The 22,804-nt window shown below is 37.5% G+C and overlaps 1 protein-coding gene and 1 pseudogene across 3 annotated transcripts in view; one reads left to right on the forward strand and one right to left on the reverse strand.

The window, feature by feature from the left end:
- Nucleotides 1–3,002: 3,002 nt before the first annotated feature.
- Nucleotides 3,003–22,804, forward strand: part of PIK3R4 (phosphoinositide-3-kinase regulatory subunit 4) — a 61,262-nt gene continuing 41,460 nt past the window's right edge. Inside the window, exons 1-7 of one of the 2 annotated variants that reach the window (XM_084903284.1) lie at nucleotides 3,003–3,514; nucleotides 4,423–5,200; nucleotides 10,539–10,672; nucleotides 12,678–13,260; nucleotides 17,035–17,169; nucleotides 19,277–19,498; nucleotides 21,407–21,580. In XM_084903284.1, the coding sequence (XP_084759410.1) occupies nucleotides 4,468–5,200; nucleotides 10,539–10,672; nucleotides 12,678–13,260; nucleotides 17,035–17,169; nucleotides 19,277–19,498; nucleotides 21,407–21,580 (1,981 nt within the window). In that variant the 5' untranslated portion in view covers nucleotides 3,003–3,514; nucleotides 4,423–4,467. The remainder of the gene's footprint in view (nucleotides 3,515–4,422; nucleotides 5,201–10,538; nucleotides 10,673–12,677; nucleotides 13,261–17,034; nucleotides 17,170–19,276; nucleotides 19,499–21,406; nucleotides 21,581–22,804) is intronic. The other variant, XR_014796725.1, reaches the window with a different exon arrangement.
- Nucleotides 20,033–20,566, reverse strand: LOC311631605 (U6 snRNA-associated Sm-like protein LSm3; annotated as a pseudogene). The gene has a single exon. The product of its transcript is annotated as a U6 snRNA-associated Sm-like protein LSm3 (transcript).

Here is a 22,804-nt window from a genome sequence, read left to right on the forward strand (position 1 = left end):
GTAATCCCGGATCAGGTTGAAGTTTGCACATTATTTTTGAATTTTTATGTCTCTTTGGAGTTGTTTATTCTAAAAATGTCTCTCCATGTTTTTCATGGTATTGAATTTGAGGAATCCAGGCTAAGGTTCCATTTTCTGAATTTGTCACATTGTTTCCTGATGGTATTGCTTCAATTCTTCCTCTGTCATTTTATTTTTTACTAGTAGCCCTTTGCACATTATCACGTGCTGATCCCATGGGAGCTGGGAGGGACCCACGCTGATTCCACGGGTGGCAGCCACGCTGCTTCTGTGGGTGGTGGGCCCACCATCTCCTCTCCCTGCCTGCACTCGGCTGCGGAGGCTGCAGGCTGGCCGTCCTGTCCTCCAGAGGCCCTCTGCAGCCTGGCATCACCACAGCAAAGAAGCAAGCATTCCTCCAGGCCTCTCACACGGCAGCCCTCCCCAGGATTGGGGGACTCCAGTGAGGCCGAGGGAACTGGGCACCACCATCTTGTGTGTGTATGGGCGCCACCGTCTTTGTGACAGAGTGAGGGTTAATTTGCATATTACCCTTTTATTACATAGGATAAGATGGAAGTTAGGTCTAGAGCATTGCTCTTTAATAAAAATACAGCATGAACCATACATGTAATTTATACTGATCTAATAGTCACATTTAAAAAAAAAAAAGACTAAATTTATTTATTTATTTTTTAATTCTCACCTGAGGACATGCTACCCTATTTCCCTGAAAATAAGACAGTGTCTTATATTAATTTTTGCTTCCAAAGATGAGCTAGGTCCTATTTTCAGGGAATGTCTTATTTTTCCATGAAGAAGAATACGGTACACATTTATTGTTAAATGAAAATAAAGGAAATTTATTACCTGTATACAGTACGGTAGTATGGTAGTTGTCAACACAAACCAGACAAACTGTGAATCCTACAGTATCAAGAATTTACTCATTTATTCAATGACAATCATGTCATCATCTTCTGGAACATCATCATAACAATCCAATTCCTGAATTTCCTGGTGAATTTCTTGTGACTCCATTGCTTTCAGAATCAGTGGACCAAATCTCTCATGTTTAGCAATAGCATTCTGAGACAGAGCCTGGGGGGGAGGGGGCTTATTTTTTGGGGGGATGCCTTATATTTCACTCAGAAGGAAACCTGTAAGTGGGTCTTATTTTTGGAGGATGTTTTATTTTCGGGGAAACACGGTATTGATTTTTAGAGAGGGCTAGGGAAAGAGAACGAGTGAGAAAGAAACAATGATGTGTGAGAAAGCATCAATCTGTTGTTTCCTGCATGAGCTCCTATGGGAGCTGGGGATTGAACTCTAAACCCAGGTGTGTGCCCAGCTTGGAATCAAACCTGAGACCCTTGGTATATGGGATGCTGCTGCCGTTTCTGAGTAGGTTTCAAAATCTAGACATTTTCACAATGGTGGTGACTTACCCAGGCTCTGAGGAGAGAGCAGTGGGTGGCTTTAAGGCATGTTTTGAAGATGGAATCAGCACAGGAGTAGGTGTTTATTGAATGGGGACAGGTGAAAGAGGAAGAAAGTAGAAAGATATCGAAGATGACTTAATGACTCCCACATTTGTAATTTGGGGAATCCAGTGGGTAGTAAGTAGTACTGCCTACACAGAGATGTGGGGGAAGGGAGGAGGGATTGTGGCAGGGATGATTTTGAAAGTTCATCTTTGAATTAAAACATCTTGTGATTTGAAGGTACACCAAAAGAAAGTGAAAATACAACACAGAGTAAAACTATTTGTAAATCTGATAAGGGACTTGTATCTAGAATAAAGGATTTTTAAAACTCAATAATAAAAAGACAAATAACCGATTTAAAAATGGGCAAACTATTTGAATAGACTTTCTCCAAGGAAGATATATTAATGGCCAATAAGCACATAAGAAGATACTCAACATTGTTCGTCATTAGGGAAATGAAAATAAAAACTAGAATGAGATGTTATTTCATGCGTACTAGGTTGGCTGTCAGGATAAAGAAGTGTTAGCCAAGATATGGAGAAACTGGGACCCTCATACATTGCTGGTTGGAATGTAAAATGGTGCAGCATTCTGGGAAAAAAAACAAAAAAACAATTGTGCAGTTTTTCAATATGTTAAACATAGAAATACCAGAGGACTATACAATTCTTCTCCCAAGTGTTTACCCAAGGGAAAGGAAAACATATGGCCTCAAAAAACCTTATACATGAATGTTTAAAGCAGCATTATTCATAATAACCAAAAAGTAGAAACAGCCCAAACATCCAACAACTAATGAATGGATAATGGAATACTCATACAATAGAATATTTGGCAATGAAAAGAAATGAAGTACTGATACAATCTACAACAGAGGTAATCCTAAAAAAAAAAAAGTGAAGTGAAAGATATCAGTCACAAAGACCACATATTGTAAAAAAAGAAAAAAAAAAAGTGAGAGAGCGCGCAGATGTATATCATGTATATGAAATATCTGTAATAGGCGAGTCTATGGGAACAAAGTAGATTAATGATTGCCTAGGGCTGGCAGGGGACTGGGGGAGGAATGGAGAGAACGGGGAGGGACTGCTAATATTACAGGGTTAAGAAATGTTCCAAAATTAGATTATAGGGATGCTTGGCCAACTCTGGTAAATGTACTTGTAAGTATACATATTTACATATGTATAAATGGATTTTTGTATTTTAAACCGTTGAACTGTTAAGTAGTATATACATTATATTAACTTCCCTGAATAAGCCTGTGAATTCTCTTAAATAACTTGTGTACTTGAGGTGAAGGGGTGTCTGAACAAGGTCTGGGGGATTTCAGAAGCCCCAGAGTTTAAAGAAAGATGGGAAGGCGGTAGATGTTGTCAAAGCATTTTCTTCCTCTCTAGACTCACGGAGCTAGGCCACGCCCCTTCCCCGTCTCCTAGCAACCAGCGCCCTTAAGTCGCTCTGCCTCGTGCCTCCCTCCGTAACTTCCGCTCTGCGGCAGGAAGTGAGGTCATAGCCGGCGGCTTTCCCGGGAGTTCGGCGCTTGTTGTGAGTGCTGCCGCCGAGCCAGTGTTTCCCTGGAGCTGGCCGTCTCCCTCCGGCTCCCGAGTGCCACCTTCCCTCCGGTGCCGAGGACCCGGAGGGGTGCAGAGGACCTCGAGAGTCCAGGAGTCCGCGCGTGAGGAAGGCGAGGCCCGACCACGCGTGGCCCCGAGGGCAGCGGAGGGGGCCCGCGGGGGCAGCTCCCTGGGTATCCGTGCAATTGCGTCCGCCTGGCTTCTCCGGTCTGCTTCGCCCCCGAAAGCTTCCCCAGTTCTCCCGGGCGGACCGCTGGGGTTCCTGGAGATTGGGACTTCACTGCGTCCCTCCCCAGCATCCCACTTCTTGCCTTTGAAGGGAGACCCCCTTCATAGTGGCGACTGACTTAGGCTGCCGACTCCCTTCCTCGCCCAGACCCTGAAGTGACCCACCATGACCTTAGTGTGAGCTAATGACCGACCTGGGACACTTTTCCGGAGTCTAGGGTAAATGTTTATATGTGCGTATGGCCTCGTGTGTGTCCTCTTTTATTTCCTGCAAAATCTGAGCTAGGAGAAAACCCTGGGCTGTGTTTGGCGATTGTGTATTTTGGTTTACTTTTTAAACATCTTTGCCAGGGTTTCTTCCCTTTGGCTGTTGCAAATCAGACAACTTATCAGACAACTTTGTGCCTTCTAGTAGCTGGGTGGGAGAGCACCCTGGAATCAGGCTGGAAAGGCCCAGGAGTTACTTTTGTTTTGGATGTTAGCTTAGCCTTTGAAAAGTTCAGTGATTTGTGTTAAGCGGTTCTTAGTTTTAAGCTTTTTTTTTTTTTTTATAATATATTTTTAATTGATTTCAGAGGGGATGGGAGAGGGAGAGAAACAAATGATGAGAATCATTGATCGGCTGCCTCTTGCACGCCCCCTACTGGGAATGGAGCCCACACAGCCCGGGCATGTGCCCTGAGGGAGAATCCAACCTTGACCTGGTTGTAGGACTGCACTCAAACCAGCTTGTAATGTTTTTTTTTTTTTTTGCTTATGTTTAATTCTACAAGTTCTTCTTGAACAATGTCTTGCCATTCTCACAGCCCTAAGTACAATACTGAACATATAGTAAAGACTTAGCCATTTTAAAAATTAGAAAATACAAATTTTAACATCTTCAACTTAATATTGAAGGGGCCTATTTAAATACAGCCCAGCTCCTGGAAAGGGACAACATAAAATAACAAGATTTTTTAAAGATAAATGTGTGTGAAATGTAGAGGCTGCCTGGAAGGATAGGTACAATGATCTCAATGGAAGAGAAATATGGTACATCTATCTTTTGGGAGGAGACCCAATAAAAAATGGTGTTTCACTGCTTGTTTCTTTTTCCCTCTTCTTCTTTTCTCTTTTTTTTTTAACAGGTGGTGTTTCCTAACTTACTGACCCGGGAGGCACTTGCTGCCATTATGGGAAATCAGCTTGCTGGCATTGCTCCTTCCCAGATCCTTTCCGTGGAGAGTTATTTCTCAGATATCCATGACTTTGAATATGATAAGAGCCTGGGGAGTACGCGTTTCTTTAAAGTTGCTAGAGCGAAGCACCGAGAAGGCCTGGTGGTTGTGAAGGTCTTTGCCATTCAGGATCCCACATTGCCTTTAACCAGCTACAAACAGGAGCTGGAGGAACTGAAAATCAGGCTTCACTCTGCACAAAACTGTCTACCTTTCCAGAAGGCAGCCGAGAAAGCATCTGAGAAAGCAGCCATGCTCTTCAGGCAGTATGTGCGAGACAATCTCTATGATCGCATAAGTACCCGCCCATTCTTAAATAACATTGAGAAACGCTGGATTGCTTTCCAGATCCTGACAGCTGTGGACCAGGCACACAAATCTGGAGTCCGCCACGGGGACATCAAGACTGAGAACGTAATGGTCACCAGTTGGAACTGGGTCCTCTTAACCGATTTTGCCAGTTTTAAACCCACTTACCTTCCAGAAGACAACCCAGCAGATTTCAATTATTTCTTTGACACCTCACGGAGGAGAACTTGTTATATCGCTCCTGAGCGTTTTGTTGATGGTGGGTTGTTTGCCACTGAGTTAGAATATATGAGAGATCCTTCAACCCCACTTGTAGACTTAAATAGCAATCAGAGAACAAGAGGAGAGTTGAAGCGAGCAATGGACATCTTTTCAGCAGGTATTTGAGTTGGCTAAATTTGCTAAGGGGGGGCGGGGGTGTATGCATATAATTTAACTCGAATATAGAAATGTAGCTTTAAAAATTATATGGTGAAACATTTATTTGTCCTCATACACTTTATTAGTGTTCTTTTATTGGACATGTTTAAGTGCCTAGAAAATTCAAGAGCAGTTCATTCAAACATTTAAGAAATATTTGAATTCTTGCATTCGTGTCAGGCAGTGTCTTAAGCATTAGAGACATCGATGAGTAATTCTGTTCCTTTTTTTCACGGTGCTTGTACTTTAATGGGGAGATATGATTGAAAAAGGAAATTTTAGTGTAATGTGGCTTGCTGAGGTGGTAATAAGCATAGGGTGCTGTTATAGGAACCTGTAGATACTTAAATTAGTTTCCATAGTGGTGATGGGTAGAGAGGCAGGATCAAGAAGAGCCTCTTTATTGGAAGGATGACTTGTAAACAGACCTGAAAGATGATTGGGGGGAGCTACTGTAGTTATGGCAAGGGGAGTCTCTTTCAGGCAGAGTGTTGCTTGTACAAAGACTTGAAGCACTCATTGATTGGGGCCCTTTAAGTGATATAGGATATCGGGAACATAGAGTGTGAGGTAAGCAAGGCCCAGATCAGAAAGGATCTTGTATGGCCATGTTAGTCTTCAGAGACATTGTCAGATAAGTGTTTTATTTTTTTTAAATAAACATTCATTTAAAAAAATATATTTTATTGATTTTTTACAGAGAGGAAGAGAGAGGGATAGAGAGTTAGAAACATCAATGAGAGAGAATCATCGATTAGCTGCCTCTTGCACACCCTCCACTGGGGATGTGCCCACAACCAAGGTACATGCCCTTGACCAGAATCGAACCTGGGACCCCTCAGTCCGCAGGCCAATGCTCTATCCACTGAACCAAACCGGTTTTGGCTAAACATTTCATTTTTATTGTTGACAATATTACAGATGTCCTCCATTCCCCCTTTCATATCCAGGTTTCCCCAGCCCCTACCTCTCCCTCCACCCTATAGACCTTCACCACCCTATAGTCTGTGTCTATGGCTATACATATAAGTGTATAAGTCCTCCTTTGGTTTCTCAGATACATGTTTTAGACAAGACACCGACTACAGATAGCATGGAGAATGGGTTATAGGGAGCTACACAGGACACTGTATTTTTAAAAAAATTTTAATACATGATTATTGATTTCAGGGAGGAAGGGAAAGGGAGTGGGAGAGAGAGATAGAAACATCAACCATGAGAGAGATTCATTGATCGATTGCCTCCTGCATGCCCCCTCACTGGGGATTGAGGCCCGCAACCCGGGCATGTGCCCTTAACCAGAATCGAACCTGGACCCTTCAGTTCACAGGTTAACCCTCTATCCACTGAGCAAAACCGGCTAGGGCCAAAATCACTATCTTGAAAAAATGTCTGCACCCGCATGTTGATTGCAGTATTACTTACAATAGCCATGATATGGAAACAACCTAGTTGTCCATTAGTTGATGAGTGGATAGAGAAAATGCTCCAGGACAGAACCCAGTCTAGGGTCAGGTATTGCATTTAGTTGTCATGTCTCTTTAGCCTCCTTTAATCTGTAACATTTCCACATTGTCATTACGGCATAGACATTTTATGAAGAATACTTTTTCCCTTAAGCTTTTAACAATTTTTATATTTTTTATTTTTAAATGATAGACTCAAAGGAAATTGCAAAAATTGTGAAGAACCTTTTCCTAGCTTCCTCCAGCGGTGACATCTTACATGACTAGTACAATGTCAAAATCAGGACTGGACATTGTTGAATTACTGTTAACTAGATTATAGATAGACTTTATTCAATTTTTACCAGTTTAACATATACATTTGTGTGTACATGTTTCTTAATAGGATATTCTTCATTTTGGGTTTGTCTGCTGTTTCCTTGAGATTAGAATCAGGTTATTCATTTTTGGTAAGAATAGTGCATAGATGATGATATGTCTTTATGGTATTACCTCTGCAGTCAAATGGTGTCTGATGGTCAACATATTGCCCAATTTCTCCCCTTCATAGTTAATTTTTTAAATCTCTTGCAACTAATAACCTGTGAGAAGAAACTTCAAGACCAGTTGTCACAATTTTCTCCTTGATTTGGCATCCACTGATGATTCTTGCTTGATCCAATCTTTATTGTGATGATTTTTAAATGATGCTTTTCCAGATCCAGCACTTTTCCACGTTGATCAATACGCCCTCAGCATTCTATTATACTCAGATGTCCTCTTAACCCTCATTTATTTTATATAGGTAGGAACTCCTACACTCAGTTTTGGAGGAATTTAAAAATCTATATTTATCAGAGATATTGGTGATATCTCCCCTCCCTCCCTCTCTCTCTCCTCCCTCTCTCTCCCTTTCTCTCCCTCTCTCTCCCCTTCCCTCCCTCTCCACTCCCTCTTCCACTCGCTCTCTATCCTCTCCTCTCCCTTTTCTCCACTCCCTCCCTCTCTCCTTCCTCCCTTTCCCCCATCTCCCTTTTGTTGTGATGTCTTTATCTGGCTTGGTATTGGCATCATACCATGTTTCCCAGAAAATAAGACATCCTCTGAAAATAAGACCTACTTACAGGTTTCCTTCTGAGTTAAATATAAGGCATCCCCCTGAAAATAAGGCCCCCTAGGCTAAACATGAGAGATTTGGTCCACTGATTCTGAAAGAAATGGAGTCACAAGAAATTCACCAGGAAATTCAGAAATTGGATTGTTATGATGATGTTGCAGAAGATGATGACATGATTGTCATTGAATAAATGAGTAAATTCTTGATACTGTAGGATTCACAGTTTGTCTGGTTTGTGTTGACAACTACCGTACTACCGTACCGTATACAGGTAATAAATTTCCTTTATTTTCATTTAACAATAAATGTGTACCGTATTCTTCTTCATAGAAAAATAAGACATCCCCTGAAAATACCTAGCGCATCTTTGGGAGCAAAAATTAATATAAGACACTGTCTTATTTTCGGGGAAACAGGGTAGAATGATTGGAGAGGTGTTCCTCCTCTTCCATTTCTTGAGAGAATTTGTGAAGGGTGCATGCTAATTCCTTCAAAGTGATGGAATTCACCTGGTAAGCCATTTTGTGTAGGCTTTTCTTTGTGGGAAATTTTTATAACTAATTCAATCTCTTATAATGCTCATTCAGATTTTCTATTTCTTTTTAGGGCAGCTTTGGTAATCTATTCTTATAAATCTGTCCATTTCACCTAGAATATCACATTTGGTGGCATATAGTTATTCAAAGTACTCTCATAATTCTTTTGATTCTGTACAGTTGGTAGTAATGTCCCTTTTCCTCCCTAATCTTCGTTATTGCTTTCCTTCCGTTTACTTTGGTTTGAGTTTACTGTCTTCTTGTTTTTTAAGGTGTTTATAGATACAATTTCCTCAAAACATTGCATCACATGTGTTCTTGTATGTTGTGCTTTTGTTTTCATTCATCTTAAAGTATTTCATAATTTCCCTTTGATACATTGATTTTTTAGGAGTATGACTACTTCTTAATATTTGAATTTTTAAAAAATTTTCCTGTTCCTAATTTCTTTTTTCTTTTTTTTTTTTTTTAAAATATATTTTATTGATTTTTCACAGAGAGGAAGAGAGAGGGATAAAGAGTTAGAAACATCGATGAGAGAGAGTCATCTATCAGCTGCCTCTTGCACACCCCCTACTGGGGATCTGCCCGCAACCAAGGTACATGCCCTTGACCGGAATTGAACCCGGGACCCTTCAGTCCCCAAGCCGACGCTCTATCCATTGAGCCAAACCAGTCCCGGCCTGTTCCTAATTTCTTATTTTGTTCTGTTGTGATTTGAAGAACATAATTTGTGTGATTGGAGTTCTTTTAAACTTATGGAGCCTTGCTTTATGACCTAGCATACAGTCCAACTTGGAGAGTGTCCCATTTGTACTTGAGAAGAATTTCGTATTTTTTTGTTGGGTGGAGTGTTCCTTTGATTTCTGTTAGATCCAGTTGGTTCATAGTGTTGTTCAATTCTATTTCCTTCTTGGTTATGACATTTGTAATAGCTATTTTTAAGCCTTTTAGTCTAAAGCTTGACACTATATAGGTAGAAATTAATGAAATGTTTTGAGTGTTTATTATGTCTCAGGAATTGTCTTAATTGCTGGGGATTTTTCAATGAACAAAATAGACAAAAATCCCTTCCTCATGGAGTTTGCTTTCTAGTGGGCATGTAGACACTAAAGAAATGAATACATTAAATATATAACTTGGCAGTTGATGCTGTGGGATAAACAGCAGGGAAAGGAATGTGCCAGGTGTGGAGTGTGAGGTAGTTGTAGTTGTGGCCTAAACTGGACAGTCAAGGAAGGCCTCACTGCTTAAGTGATATGTAATTAAAGATCTGAAGGAGGTAGAGGGATAAGCCATGTGTATACTTGGGGAATTTTAGGCAGAAAGACCAGCAAATGCAAAGGCTGTGCGCTAATGCTATGTAAGGATCTCTTTAAGAATTGTTAAATGTGCAGGCTCTATTCTCAGTAGAGGGCCTGCAGGAGGCAGACGATCAATAATTCTCATCACTGATGTTTCTATCTCTCTCCCTTTCTGAAATCAGTAATTTAAAAAAGAATTGTTAAATGTGTGTTATATAGTGATTCAGTGAAACTGCTTGTCCTTTTTGAAATGTGGATAGTTTTTTTTTTTTTTAATTCCCTATAGAAGATTACATAAATGCAATATGATTGGGTTATCTCTTCTTTCTAACAGCCACACTTCTCATTTTATAATTGTTTTTGTTCACTGGTTTATTTTATGTCTCTCTTCCTATAATGAAAGCTTTATGAGGGCAGGGATTTTATCTGTTTCATGTACTCTGGGAGCCTAAGAAAACCTAATTTTAATTCAATGAATAAATAAACTATGATTCCTCAGTAATTCCTTTTGAATTTAATTTTTATAAATCCATACTTAAAAAGACCCCAGTGTATTTCTTGTAGCTTTTACTCTTATCTATTTCTAAATGTATGCTGTGTACATTATATGTGCCCATTCATTTAAAATTATAGAACTAGTAAGTAATTTTATTTAAGTTTTTTTTAAAGGGGGGCAAAAATATAATGGGCCTTTTTGATGTTACGCATTTTGAAATTGATGATTAGGCAATAGACATTTTCCCTATCTTGGTTAATTGTTGTATATTGCATTAAAATTTATAATTCAGTTTACTTGGCTTCACATTTTCAGTTTTATGAATTCTCTGAATTCTTGATCTATATTAATGGTTTCTTGCATTTCATTTTTAATGGAATTATATCTGTTATTTTTCAGGTTGTGTGATAGCTGAACTTTTTACAGAAGGTGTACCATTATTTGATCTCTCTCAACTTTTGGCTTATAGAAATGGACAGTTTTTCCCTGAACAAGTGCTAAATAAAATTGAAGATCGAAGTATCAGAGATTTGGTAACTATGCTACACATATTTGGCCATAAAAAATTTAATAGAATTGTGTTCTTTTGCATTAGTCCATTCTCTAAAATGTTATAAATTTGGAACAAAGCAATAAAGCCCTATAGACTAATATAATTACCTCATGGTTTTTACTTTATTAGGGAGGAATGTACAATTGCCACACCCTCTTTCCCGGACACAGAGCTCCTTTGACTGATTTTTAAAATATATATATATTTTATTGATTTTTTTTTACAGAAAGGAAGGGAGAGGAATAGAGAGTTAGAAACATCCATGAGAGAGAAACATCTATCAGCTGCCTCTTGCACACCCCCTATAGGGGATGTGACCGAAACCAAGGTATATACCCTTGACCAGAATTGAACCTGGGACCCTTGAGTCCGCAGGCCTACACTCTATCCACTGAGCCAAACTGGTCAGGGCTTGACTTATTTTTTTGTATGTACGCTGAAACTCACACTGAAACTCACACAGATACCTCTTCCCATTATAATTTTTAGCTTTGCTTTGGATGGATTTAGGTGGAGGTAAGGCGGTGCCTCCTGGGGGTTAGAGAAGTTGTCCAGGCCAGAGCTTGCTAGTAAGATATGAAGAAGACAGGAAACATCAACTTGAATATAATGCAGCAGTATAAGGCCATTTCATATGGAAACTACTAATTTTGTATGTACTACCCTTGACACTGAGGGCAGTTCTGGAAGGGAAGATGTAGAATCACAAATTAGTATAGCAGAACAGATATGAGGAATTCTGTGGGAGGTCATATAAGCCGTATATCCATATTACTGTTTGAGGGGATCTTTTTAAAGTCAGTCAGTCAGTTTAGGAACTGATGCTTATGATGACTGAGTCATGGAAAGGATATGGTGTATTTAAAATATCCTTTATTAAGGTAGGGAACTATATATTTTAATTTCTCTTACAAATAGCAAATACTAAAAAAAAATATGCTTTAGATGAAGGAAACTAATTTTGCTCATGTTTAGCTCAGCTGGATTAGGAGTTTTGGTATATTTGGCTAGTATGTCTTTGGATGTGGCATTCATTCATCACGTTATACTGGCATGAATTTTGGCCTACATTTTCTTAAGTGTGAAAGGAGTGAATTGTTTAATCTTTAAAGCTTAACCTAAATGTCAAAGTAATTCTGTTAGATCACTTTTCCTTATTTATAGTATATTTGATCCCCCCAAGTTCAACATGAGGTTCTTAAACAGAAAGCTCAAATAACTAAATATATGTATATGGTATTTCGAATATTTGAATAATGGCTAATACAGTAGGAAATACTAGGAAAGATTAAACTGTGCTCTGTATATTGAAAAAAAATGTTCTTATGATGCTAGAAAACGTAAGATAAATTCAAATAAGGTTTATTATTTTTAGTGTTAGCAGGATTTAACACTTCTTTTACACTACTTGAAAAGTTTAAACCACTGATTCCCTTTGTGAACAGATCCTAGTGCTACACTTAAACTAGGTATTTCCTTAAGCTTCTGAAAATAAGTCTCTAAACCAGAACTGTAGTATATAAATAGGTTTTAGGGGACCTCTAATTCTTTTCAGAATTGTGTGTAATTTTGTAGGCAAAATTTGTGTGTATATCTTTTTCTCTGAAGAAAATCCCATTGCTTTCTTGGATTCTCAGTGACATTTCTTGCTCAGAAAAAGTTTTAAGAATCCTTGAGTTGTGGGCAGCAGTATATTACTCTTCTGTCTTAATAAATGGGGAATGTTGAACAGAATTCATCTCCTCTTTACGTGTCTGGGTCATTTGTAATATGTTAGAATGTCATTTCTTGTTGCTTTTTAGGACAGTAGTAGAGTCACATATTACTTGTTAGGTTCTGAAAGTAATTTGAATGGAAAAGATTGAGAAGAGTCAGAATTACTTCACAAATCCTTTAAATCATGGTTAAGATGCCCTTGTAGCTTTTCTCTAACTTAATTTGCTATTCTCAAATCTATTTTTTACTCTCTTTATCCCCTTGGATAGGTGACTCAGATGATTCACCGTGAACCAGATAAACGGTTAGAGGCAGAAGATTACTTAAAGCAGCAGCGTGGCAATGCCTTTCCTGAAATATTTTACACTTTCCTTCAGCCTTACATGGCCCAGTTTGCCAAGGAAACATTTCTTTCTGCAGATGAGCGTATTCTGGTCATACGGAAGGATTTGGACAACATTATTCACAATCTCTGTGGACATGATCTGCCGGAAAAAGCTGAAGGAGAGCCTAAGGAAAATGGGCTGGTCATCTTGGTGTCTGTTATAACCTCCTGTCTACAGACTCTTAAATACTGTGACTCCAAACTTGCTGCTTTGGAACTTATTCTCCATTTGGCTCCTCGATTAAGTGTAGAAATCCTTTTGGATCGCATTACTCCATATCTTTTGCATTTCAGCAATGACTCTGTTCCTAGAGTGAGGGCTGAAGCTTTGAGGACATTGACTAAAGTTCTAGCTCTTGTCAAAGAGGTTCCTCGCAATGATGTCAATATCTATCCGGAATATATTCTGCCGGGCATAGCCCACTTGGCCCAAGATGATGCTACTATTGTCAGACTAGCCTATGCTGGTAAGAGATTATTGTCTAAGTAATAGCTACTCATATTTATGAAGTTAGTGACTAATACCTCTTGTTTTTCTGATTTCTTTGGGAATTATGAGAATGACCTTCAGTCCCTGAACTACTTGTGTACATTATAGTAATATTTATAGCTAATCTGTACCTGGGATTCAACTTTTGTGTGTACTCTCAATTTTGAAATGATCAGAATTAGCTAGTAAAAAGTATGTAATACAGAATCTTGTGCTTTTTCTGGGAGTATTATATTTACTTTGAAGGGAGACTAATGTTTACAAATATGTGCTTCTGGGGTATGTCTTTAGGCCTTTATAAAGTTTCTCTGAACAAATAAGCTGTTTGAATATCAATTTTAGGATATGCAGTGATTTATTGTTGAAAAGATTTATTTTGCTGGGTACTTTGGTGTTGAAAAAAATCTAGCCTTACTTACTGAATTTAAGATCCTTTCAGATACTATAGTGCTTAGGATGTATGGTTTCTTTGTGGTGAAGTGTGTTACACCTGCATGTTTACTTATAATTCTCATAAAATCAAGTGATACAGATTCATGTTTTTAGCTCCCTAAATTCTGAATGCTTGTTACTGCATGGAAATGCCATTGAAACATGTACATAATTCCATAATTTACTTCTAAAATGTAATCTTAATGGAAATCAGGAATTCTTTTTTGAAGTACGAAGCAAGTGGTGATAATATTTGCTGTAAGATGCTTGCTTAGGAAACATCTTACAGATGTTTTTAATCCTAACCTGAGAGTATGTTTCTTTAGTTTTAGAGAGAGGAATGGGGCGGGCAGGGGGGGGGGGGCGGTGAGAAAACATCCTAGGTTGCCTCCCTTACCTGTCTGGGGATTGAACCCCCCACCTTTTGGTGTATGGAAAAGTGCTCCAACCAATTAAGCCACCCAGCCAGGGCGCCTATTAGTGTTTTAATGGAACATGTGAAAAATGGTCTTTGGATGCTGGCCTTATATACTAGGCACATCCAAAAAGTGATTGGTGGTTGTTGGGTTTCTTTTTTTATATATATATATATTTATTTATTTATCTATCAGCCTATTTACTTATGTATGGTTTCTGGTTTCCATAACTGTATAGGTATAAGTTTCAGGGCTAGAAAATGGATTTCTTTAAGATATATCTGAGTTTATCATTTGTAACAAAGCATATTTCTGATTCACTTGGTAAATATAAACAATTGAGCCAGATAAAAATAAATAACAGTTTTTAGGTTTTAAAAGCAAGCTGTATCTTTAGGGTTTCATGTCCTACTTTTGACCCAGGGCCGTGGTCGGCAGATTGTGGCTCATGAGCCACATGTGGCTCTTTGGCCCCTTGAGTGTGGCTCTTCCACAAAATATCACGGCCTGGGCGAGTCTATTTTGAAGAAGTGGCGTTAGAAGAAGTTTAAGTTTAAAAAATTTGGCTCTCAAAAGAAATTTCAATCGTTGTACTGTTGATATTTGGCTCTGTTGACTAATGAGTTTGTGACCACTGACCCAGGGGATCTTAGTCTGTTCTTTAATTGTGTTAAATAAGGTTTTGATGTGTAGGTGCCATATTAACACATTGACAGTCAATTACTAATAGTCATAGCATAAAAATAATGCTATTTATTGAAAAAAAAACCTGCTGTGTGTCAGGGTATCTACTGTTCAGACTTGTTGCAAGGGTTAGTTGAAAGAGATATATAGATTTTAAGGTAGATTTTAGATTCTAAGATAAAGTCTAGATTTTAAGGTTCTAAGATCTGTATGTCTTTCACAACTACCCCTTGCAAAAACCTTGAGCAGTGACTGTTAATATTCCTTCATTCTACCAGTGGGGAAATTGGGAATGAGAGAGTCTGAAAAACATGAGCTGATATTTCTGGTCTAATTCTTTCTCGGTTCTCAGAGTTACTGGTCTAGACCTTGATTTTGAAGCAATCTGTTTTTCTTTGGTCTTTTGGGTTTTTATGTTGGGAGTCCATGATAACCCAGGGACAGTGCCAGTACCTTGCAGTGTTCCTTCACGATGGCGCCTTAGTGCATGACAAAGCTACCTTTTTTAATAGAACCAGAGGTCTATTTGAACTTGTATGGTTAAGTATAATTAAACTACACATGTTAGCAATGAAAAGTTTAAAATTTGTAAATTTCTTTTACATTATTCATTTTTAGCTCAGAGATGTTGGTATAGATTGGTATCTTATGTCAACTTTCAAATACTACATTGTGGTTTATAAACTTCAATGGGGAAATAAGCATAACTTAGACTTTAGAGGTTCAGAAAAATAAGAGACTTTTCCTAATAAAGATGTGTTAATTGAAGTAGGGATTTTCATCTAGAATTTATTATAAATTTCTCCATCTTTAGGGTGAGCAGGCATTGCAGAGTATTAATATCTTGGTTACTTAGGGTAAATTTCTTTTCTATTCAGAATAATGTTGAACCTGGGAGAGGTGTATGGAATCACTGCATTTAGTAGACTGAAAAATCTCAAATATTATGAGGTGCATCTCAGTTTTAGAAATGTAAAAAGTTAAAGAGAAAGTGAGTGTCAGACTCAAAATGAAGTAGTTAAACTTTATGTTCAGTGCTATTTACTGCAAAGATGGAAGAGTACAGAGTTAAGCTAAGAAGCACAGAAGTAGTAGAGAAAAGAGGATAGAAACAGTAGTAAAAATGGAAGGAAGATGATATAAGCAGTAGAGGAGATATAATTAATAGCAAATATGACAGCAGAACTCAGGAGTAGATACTTTCACAGTGGTGAGGAGTATCAGATAGTTTTACTAGATTACCAGAAAGGGAGAGAAGAAAATATAGACAACTGCAGAAGTGTGGCAAACAATCTCACATTTGCTTCCTTAAGATTATCACTTGTGAAGCGGTCCAACAGTGATTGATTCAATTTGGTAATGGCTCTTTGAAATAGATGTGACTCGTTTATGTGTGAAGAAGCTGAAGCTCAGATTGGTTAAGCAGCCACCTAGTAAGTGGCAGGGTAGAGATTTGAGCCAAGGTCTGTGTGATTCCAAAGCCCAGCTTTATCTGTTATTCCCATGTGAATATTTGTTAGTCAAATGTCAAAATACTGTTTAAAGGGTAGGACTCTGAAAGGATTTTCTTTTTTTTCCTCAATAGATTTCAGTGCTGTGTTTTGGGTTATTTTTGCCTTTTTAGAAGATACCTATGTTCAATATTAAAACACTAGAGGCCTGGTGCATGAGATTCGTGCTTTTGGGGTGGAGTTCCTCAACCTGGCCTGTGCCCTCTTGCAGTCCAGGAGCCCTTGGGGGATTTCCAAATGACGCTTAAGCCCGGGAGCTGGCCTAAACCATCAGTCAGACATCCTTAGCGCTGCTGCAGAGGCAAGAGCGGCTCCCACCACTGTCGCTGTGCTCATCAGCTGTGAGCCTGGCTTCTGGCTGAGCAGCACCACCCCTGTGGGAGTGTACTGATCACCAGGGGCAGCTCCTGTGTTGAGCATCTGCCTCCTGCCCCCTGGTGTTCAGTACACGTCATAGTGACTGGTTGTTCCACAGTTCGGTCAGTTTGCGTATTAGCTTTTTATTATATTAGCCTTTTATTATATAGGATAGTTTAGAAATAGTTGTAGGTTATGAAATTAGTTACTAAAATATGATTTTGTTAAGCTAAATTTACTTTTCCTCCTTAGTTTTATGATTATTATTTTATATATAAAGAGTTAGGGAGGAAAAGTTATAAAAATTACAGAGATTTAAGAAGATAATTATAATTTTTCTTCCTTTTATAGAAAATATAGCTCTGCTGGCAGAAACAGCTTTGAGATTCCTGGAATTAGTACAGTTAAAAAATCTCAATATGGAAAATGACCCAAATAGTGAAGAAATAGATGAAGTTACACATCCCAATGGAAATTATGACACAGGTAATATGATTCTCTGTTCCAGATTTCCTATTACTTAGAATGAATTGCTAATGTGAACTTGGAGCTTATCATCATTTCTAATTTTCATGTAAGGTGAAAAATACCAGATCTATAGTTAGGAAGGGTTCCTGGTTTCTGGTTGTTCTCTCTATTCTAAAATACTTATCTAGCCAGAAAATGATCAGCTTGTTGCTGCAGATTCTAAGCTCAGTTGTTTTTCAGTCAGAATTGATTTGTGTCAATAATAAAGCTAGCTGAATTATGTGATAAAAGAAAAAGCATTGGCAACATCATAGCTAAAGAATCTAAACCTTTTCTCCTTATGTGAGTATATCCTGTGTATCCTTAATCATAAGCTTGTGTTTATTTTATACTATCTATGATTTACATATTAAAACCCACACATTTTACTGTAAAGGGACAGATATGATAAACTCTTTGACGTCAGGGGTCTTTTTATTTTTTATTTTTAAAGAGCCACTTAAAAATATATATGCATATTGATTATTGATTTCAAAGAGGAACTGAGAGGGAGAGAGAGATAGAAACATCAATGATGAGAGAGAATCATTGATTGGCTGCCTCCTGCATGCCCCTTACTGGGGATGGAGCCCCCTCCTGGGCATATGCCCTAGTAGGGAATCGAACTTCCTGGTTCATACCTGATTCATAGGTCAACACTCAACCACTGAGCCACACTGGTGGGGCCTGTCTTAGTTTCTTTACATTCGTACAATTTCTAATAAAGATAGGTTTATTAAAGTGGGGATAGACTTGTCATTAATGTTTATTGAGTTAGATATTTAGAAGTAAAATAATATGGTTAGGTCTGTTCTAAGATGTTTCTAGTTGAGAAAAACTAGAGAAGTGTAGTTTTCAGATTTTTATGTTACAGATAACTGCAATGGCTATTGCAGAAAGTAGCATAATTTTTAAGACAGCATAATTATATGGAGTTCCAGACAAATAATTTTGAACTTACAGAAGAATATATCAGAAAGAAAATCTTCACTTTTTCCATGGAACTAGAATATAAAATCTTCACTTTTTCCATGGAACTAGAACTAGAATGTTCTATAACCATGTAATTGGATCTTTTTATGTAATGAATTTATGTGTCAACACTTTTGGGGAGTTAACCTGAAGTTTTTCTTAATGTGAACATTATACAGACCTCCATTTTTCTTGACAGTGGATGCGATAGGAGTGGCCTCTGCCCTTAATCACGTAGTCAACAGGTAATTGTCAAAGATAGCTCTGCATTAGGCAATTTTGTGCCAGCTTTAAGCACTAGGGATACAGTGGTGCCTAAGACAGACAAGATCCTTGCTCTTGGGTTTACATTTTAGTAAGGGGAAAACAGATAAGCAAGTAAATAAGGGAAGGGTGGATAGGAGATGAGGCCAGAGTGGTAGCCAGAACCTGCAAAGCCTTGACAGGACTTGAGGTGTGCTTCTGAAATTTAATCCAGCCTTTAAGAATGCTTGCTCTTGCCCTAGCCGGTTTGGTTCAGTGGATAGAGCGTCACCCTGCAGGCAGAAGGGTCCCAGGTTTGATTCTGGTTAAGGGCATGTACCTTGGTTGCAGGCACATCCCCAGTAGATGTGCAGGAGGCAGCTGATCGATGTTTCTCTCTCATTGATGTTTTTAACTCTATCCTTCTCCCTTCCTCTCTGTAAAAAGAAAAAATCAATAAAATATATATTTTTTAAAAATTAAAAAAGAATGCCTGTCCTGCACCATCAGATTATATCCTGAACCAGTCTACTGTTTTTAAGGCCTTGATTAAGTTGATCTTATTGGAGCAGTATGGTCTCTTTTCTGGTGCTTCCCATACTTTTCTCCATAAGCCTCATAAGTAGAGCTGTTTAATTAGTGAGATAGTAGCCAAGCTTGTGAAGTCAGCTTATTTAGGATGTTCTTCAGTTTTATATTTCAGCTTTCCATCTATCCTTCAGAGTTCTAAATAGTGGAAAAACATAGTGATTATAGACTTTCTATGGTGGCTTTTGTAATCCATTTCTCTAAAGAGTAAGAAGGAAGACTGTGTATTGGTATAAGGAAAAATAATAGATTCTAGTTTTACTACTTTTTTTTTTTTTTTTAGAGCTCCAAGCCTTGCATGAAATGGTCCAGCAGAAAGTTGTCACTTTGCTAAGTGACCCTGAAAATATCGTGAAACAAACCTTAATGGAAAATGGAATAACTCGGCTCTGTGTATTTTTTGGACGTCAAAAAGCCAATGATGTTTTATTGTCTCATATGATTACTTTCCTGAATGATAAGAATGATTGGCATCTGCGTGGAGCTTTTTTTGATAGTATAGTTGGTATGTTGTTTTTTAAATTTCTCTTTAAGGTTTTGAATTCTCCAAAACATGCAGTTTGAAAGGTGACGTTACTACTAAATTTTTATTAATAATGAATTGAGTTCCTGGTATTTCTGTCTGCCTGCTGTTTTTGGATGATAAGAATATCTTCGTTGATCAAGGGATGAGTTAATTAAACTGTGATACATCCATATCAAGGAATACCATATGGTCATTACAAACTGTTTTAAAGTGATATTTAATGCCCTGGGAAAGTATCATAAAATATTATTAAAGTGACTGAATTATAGTGTAGGTCTATTTAAAGTATGATTCTAGTTATATAAAGATAACAACAATAAATTATATGTCTTTATACAAAAGATTGGAATATATATACTAAGGTGTGAATATTGGTTACATACAGGACTGGGAGTGTAGGTGATTGTTTTCTTTTTTTTTTTTTTTTAAACAAAAAAGAAAACAACAAATTTAATTTAAATTAAAAATATCAGACATTGTCTGGAAAAAACAATGGAGTAAATTAATGCCTAAAAAATAGGGCTGCAATTTTAGGGATCACATTTATTGGAAGGGTTGGGGAAAAATAAAAATGCTATTTAGCTTAAGAATTTGTGTTATGTGCACATAAACTCATTTCAGGAGCAGAAGATTCCTTGGTCATTTAGTAATATCAAAATTTTCGCAGGTTTCTCTTTTGAATATCTTCTACTTTTAAAGACGGATTTATATAAAGTCTCCTAATTTCCACACAGGCTGTATTCTTTGTTTCAACCAACTCTCAATGGAGGGGCAACTAGGACAACACCATCTCCCCGGACAAAAAGCATTGGAATATTCCGTTTTGTTGATTTATATATCTCTTCATATGTTTCCTCATCAGTTTCTATGGTAGTCACAGTTTCTTCCACATCTCCCAATATCACATTTAAATGTTGATCATAAGCATTTAAGCTCTCTGTCATTTCTCATTTTCACATAAATTCGCTGATCCAGGCTGAGTCTGATAAGATCGAGGGGTTCTTCGACAGTGTTGGTAGTTTGTTGCTGGTCCACGTCGTCTGCCATGTTTCCGTGATTGTTTTCTTTATATTTTTTATATTTGTCAAATTTTTTTATTGTAAACATACATAACTTTTACAATCAGAAAAAAATAGTTAAAATGTAATTATGATTGAAAATCAATCTAATTAGAAAGAAAATTTAGATTTGGTCAGTTATGAAATGTTATATGCTAAAGCCATGTTATTATAATTACTCACTAACCCTCTTTATATCATTTTGGACATTATTGTAACAGCTTGCTGTTTAACTCAAAAGTTCTAAAGACTCTTTTACACTTTGGAAAGCTTTGCTGGTATTCAAACTTGCATGTAGCAGCAGAAAGCTGTAGGATTTAGATTTTGTTACCTTATAATCTGGGAAAGTAGCTGCTAAAAATTTTACTTTTGGGTGTATTTTCCTAAAAAAATAAAAAAAGGAAAGAAACTCATATGGCAATAGTATTAATGTTTCTGCAAATGCTGCTGTAGAATGTTCTGGAGAAAAGGGTACTTCTACCTTTAGAGAAGCTGTGAAATTGCTTGCTTTGTTGTATTCTAGCCTCTCTATTGTTGCTGCAGATAATCTAAAGCCAATCATTCTCTTTCGTTTTTAGGGGACCTATATTTTTCTTTTCATAAGTTCCTAGGATCTCCTCCCCTCCCCCCCTCGGTGTTCCAGAATTTCTTGGTCATTTATTTTGTTGTGGGTCTTTTCATTTATTGTGCTGGGTAGGAAGTACAATGTCGTCTCCCTGATTATTGCTTCATATATTTGGTTTTCAATTAATTTTATTGTTTTACTTAATGCCATTTGTACTTCCAGGTATAGAGTATGTAGTCATGTAATGTTGCTTCTCTTTTTCAGGTGTTGCTGCCTATGTTGGCTGGCAGAGCTCCTCAATTCTCAAACCCCTGCTGCAACAAGGTCTTAGTGATGCTGAGGAATTTGTTATTGTGAAAGCTCTTAATGCCCTTACCTGTATGTGCCAGTTAGGGCTGCTGCAAAAACCCCATGTCTACGAATTTGCCAGTGATATTGGTAAGTTTCTGTTTCTCAAGATTAGGTTGGGAAAATTACGAAATGGAAAGAGAAATAAACATTGATAGAGCATTATAAAATATTTAGGCAATATAGAGTCAGATTTTCTACTTTATTCTCATATTGTGTGTGTATGTGTCTGAATATGTACACACATATACATGCTTAAACATGGATACTTGTATGTTTGTGAGAGACAGGCAGAAGGGCAGGCAAATGGGATCATATGGTTCTCCAGTATGGGTTGGGAAATAATCTCTTTGTTTTCATTTGTAATTAAGTTTTTGTGATACTTGAAAAATGAAGATTTGGCTTTTTAAATTAATCATCACTGAAGATATTTTTCCCATTGATTTTTAGAAAGAGTGGAGGAGAGGAAAGAACAGAGAGAAACAGAGACAGAAACAGAGACATTGATGTGAGAGAGACACATCGATTGGTTGCCTCCTGCACATGCCCCTACTAGGGCTGGGGATTCAACCTGAAACTCAGCTCTATGCCCTTGACCAGAATTGAACCTGTAACCCTTCGGTGTGCATGCCAACATTCTGCGCAACACTGGACAGGGTTTGTCTATAACTGCTTTGAAGAGTCAATTTGGTTTTTTTTGGACACTGGACTGCTAGTCATGTTGAAATTGGATGTGGATGATTGTCTATGACGTATCATTGTACTAATTGCCAGTTAAGCATTCTTAGTATTGAAGTTTCTACTGTTGGTAATTTTATTAACCAGTGAAAGGGATTATTCCCTTGACCTTTACAGCAATTACCTATTTACCTCAACTTAAAATTCAGAATAAGTGCAAACAAGTCAAATTACGCACTCTAAAATTAAGACTATCCGGAGCTTTTAGTCTTCTTATCACTTCATTTGAAGAAAATAATCAAAATAAAATTGCAAATTGCTCTATTCAGAGAGGACATGAAATCTTAGAATATTGCCTCTAGATAAAATATTTAATTGCTGTAAATGCCTTGCCATGGAAAATTAATAGAAAACTAAAATTGGTTAGACTTGGTTAATTGTTTGTTTGTTTTTGAGGATCTCCTCAGATTAAAAAGACAAAGGAGTTATTTATTTTTATTGTTGGGAAACTAGATAGTAGCTAGTAAAGATATATAAGACTTTTGGAGAATTTTAAGGTATGAATATGGCTTTAAAATAATTTTGTATGAAAAACTTAATATGTAGGTTGCTTATTTTATTCTCTAATATCTTAAA

Source organism: Pipistrellus hanaki (genome assembly GCF_964339955.1).
Source record: "Pipistrellus hanaki genome assembly, chromosome: 13".
In the NCBI taxonomy this organism is placed as follows: domain Eukaryota; kingdom Metazoa; phylum Chordata; class Mammalia; order Chiroptera; family Vespertilionidae; genus Pipistrellus; species Pipistrellus hanaki.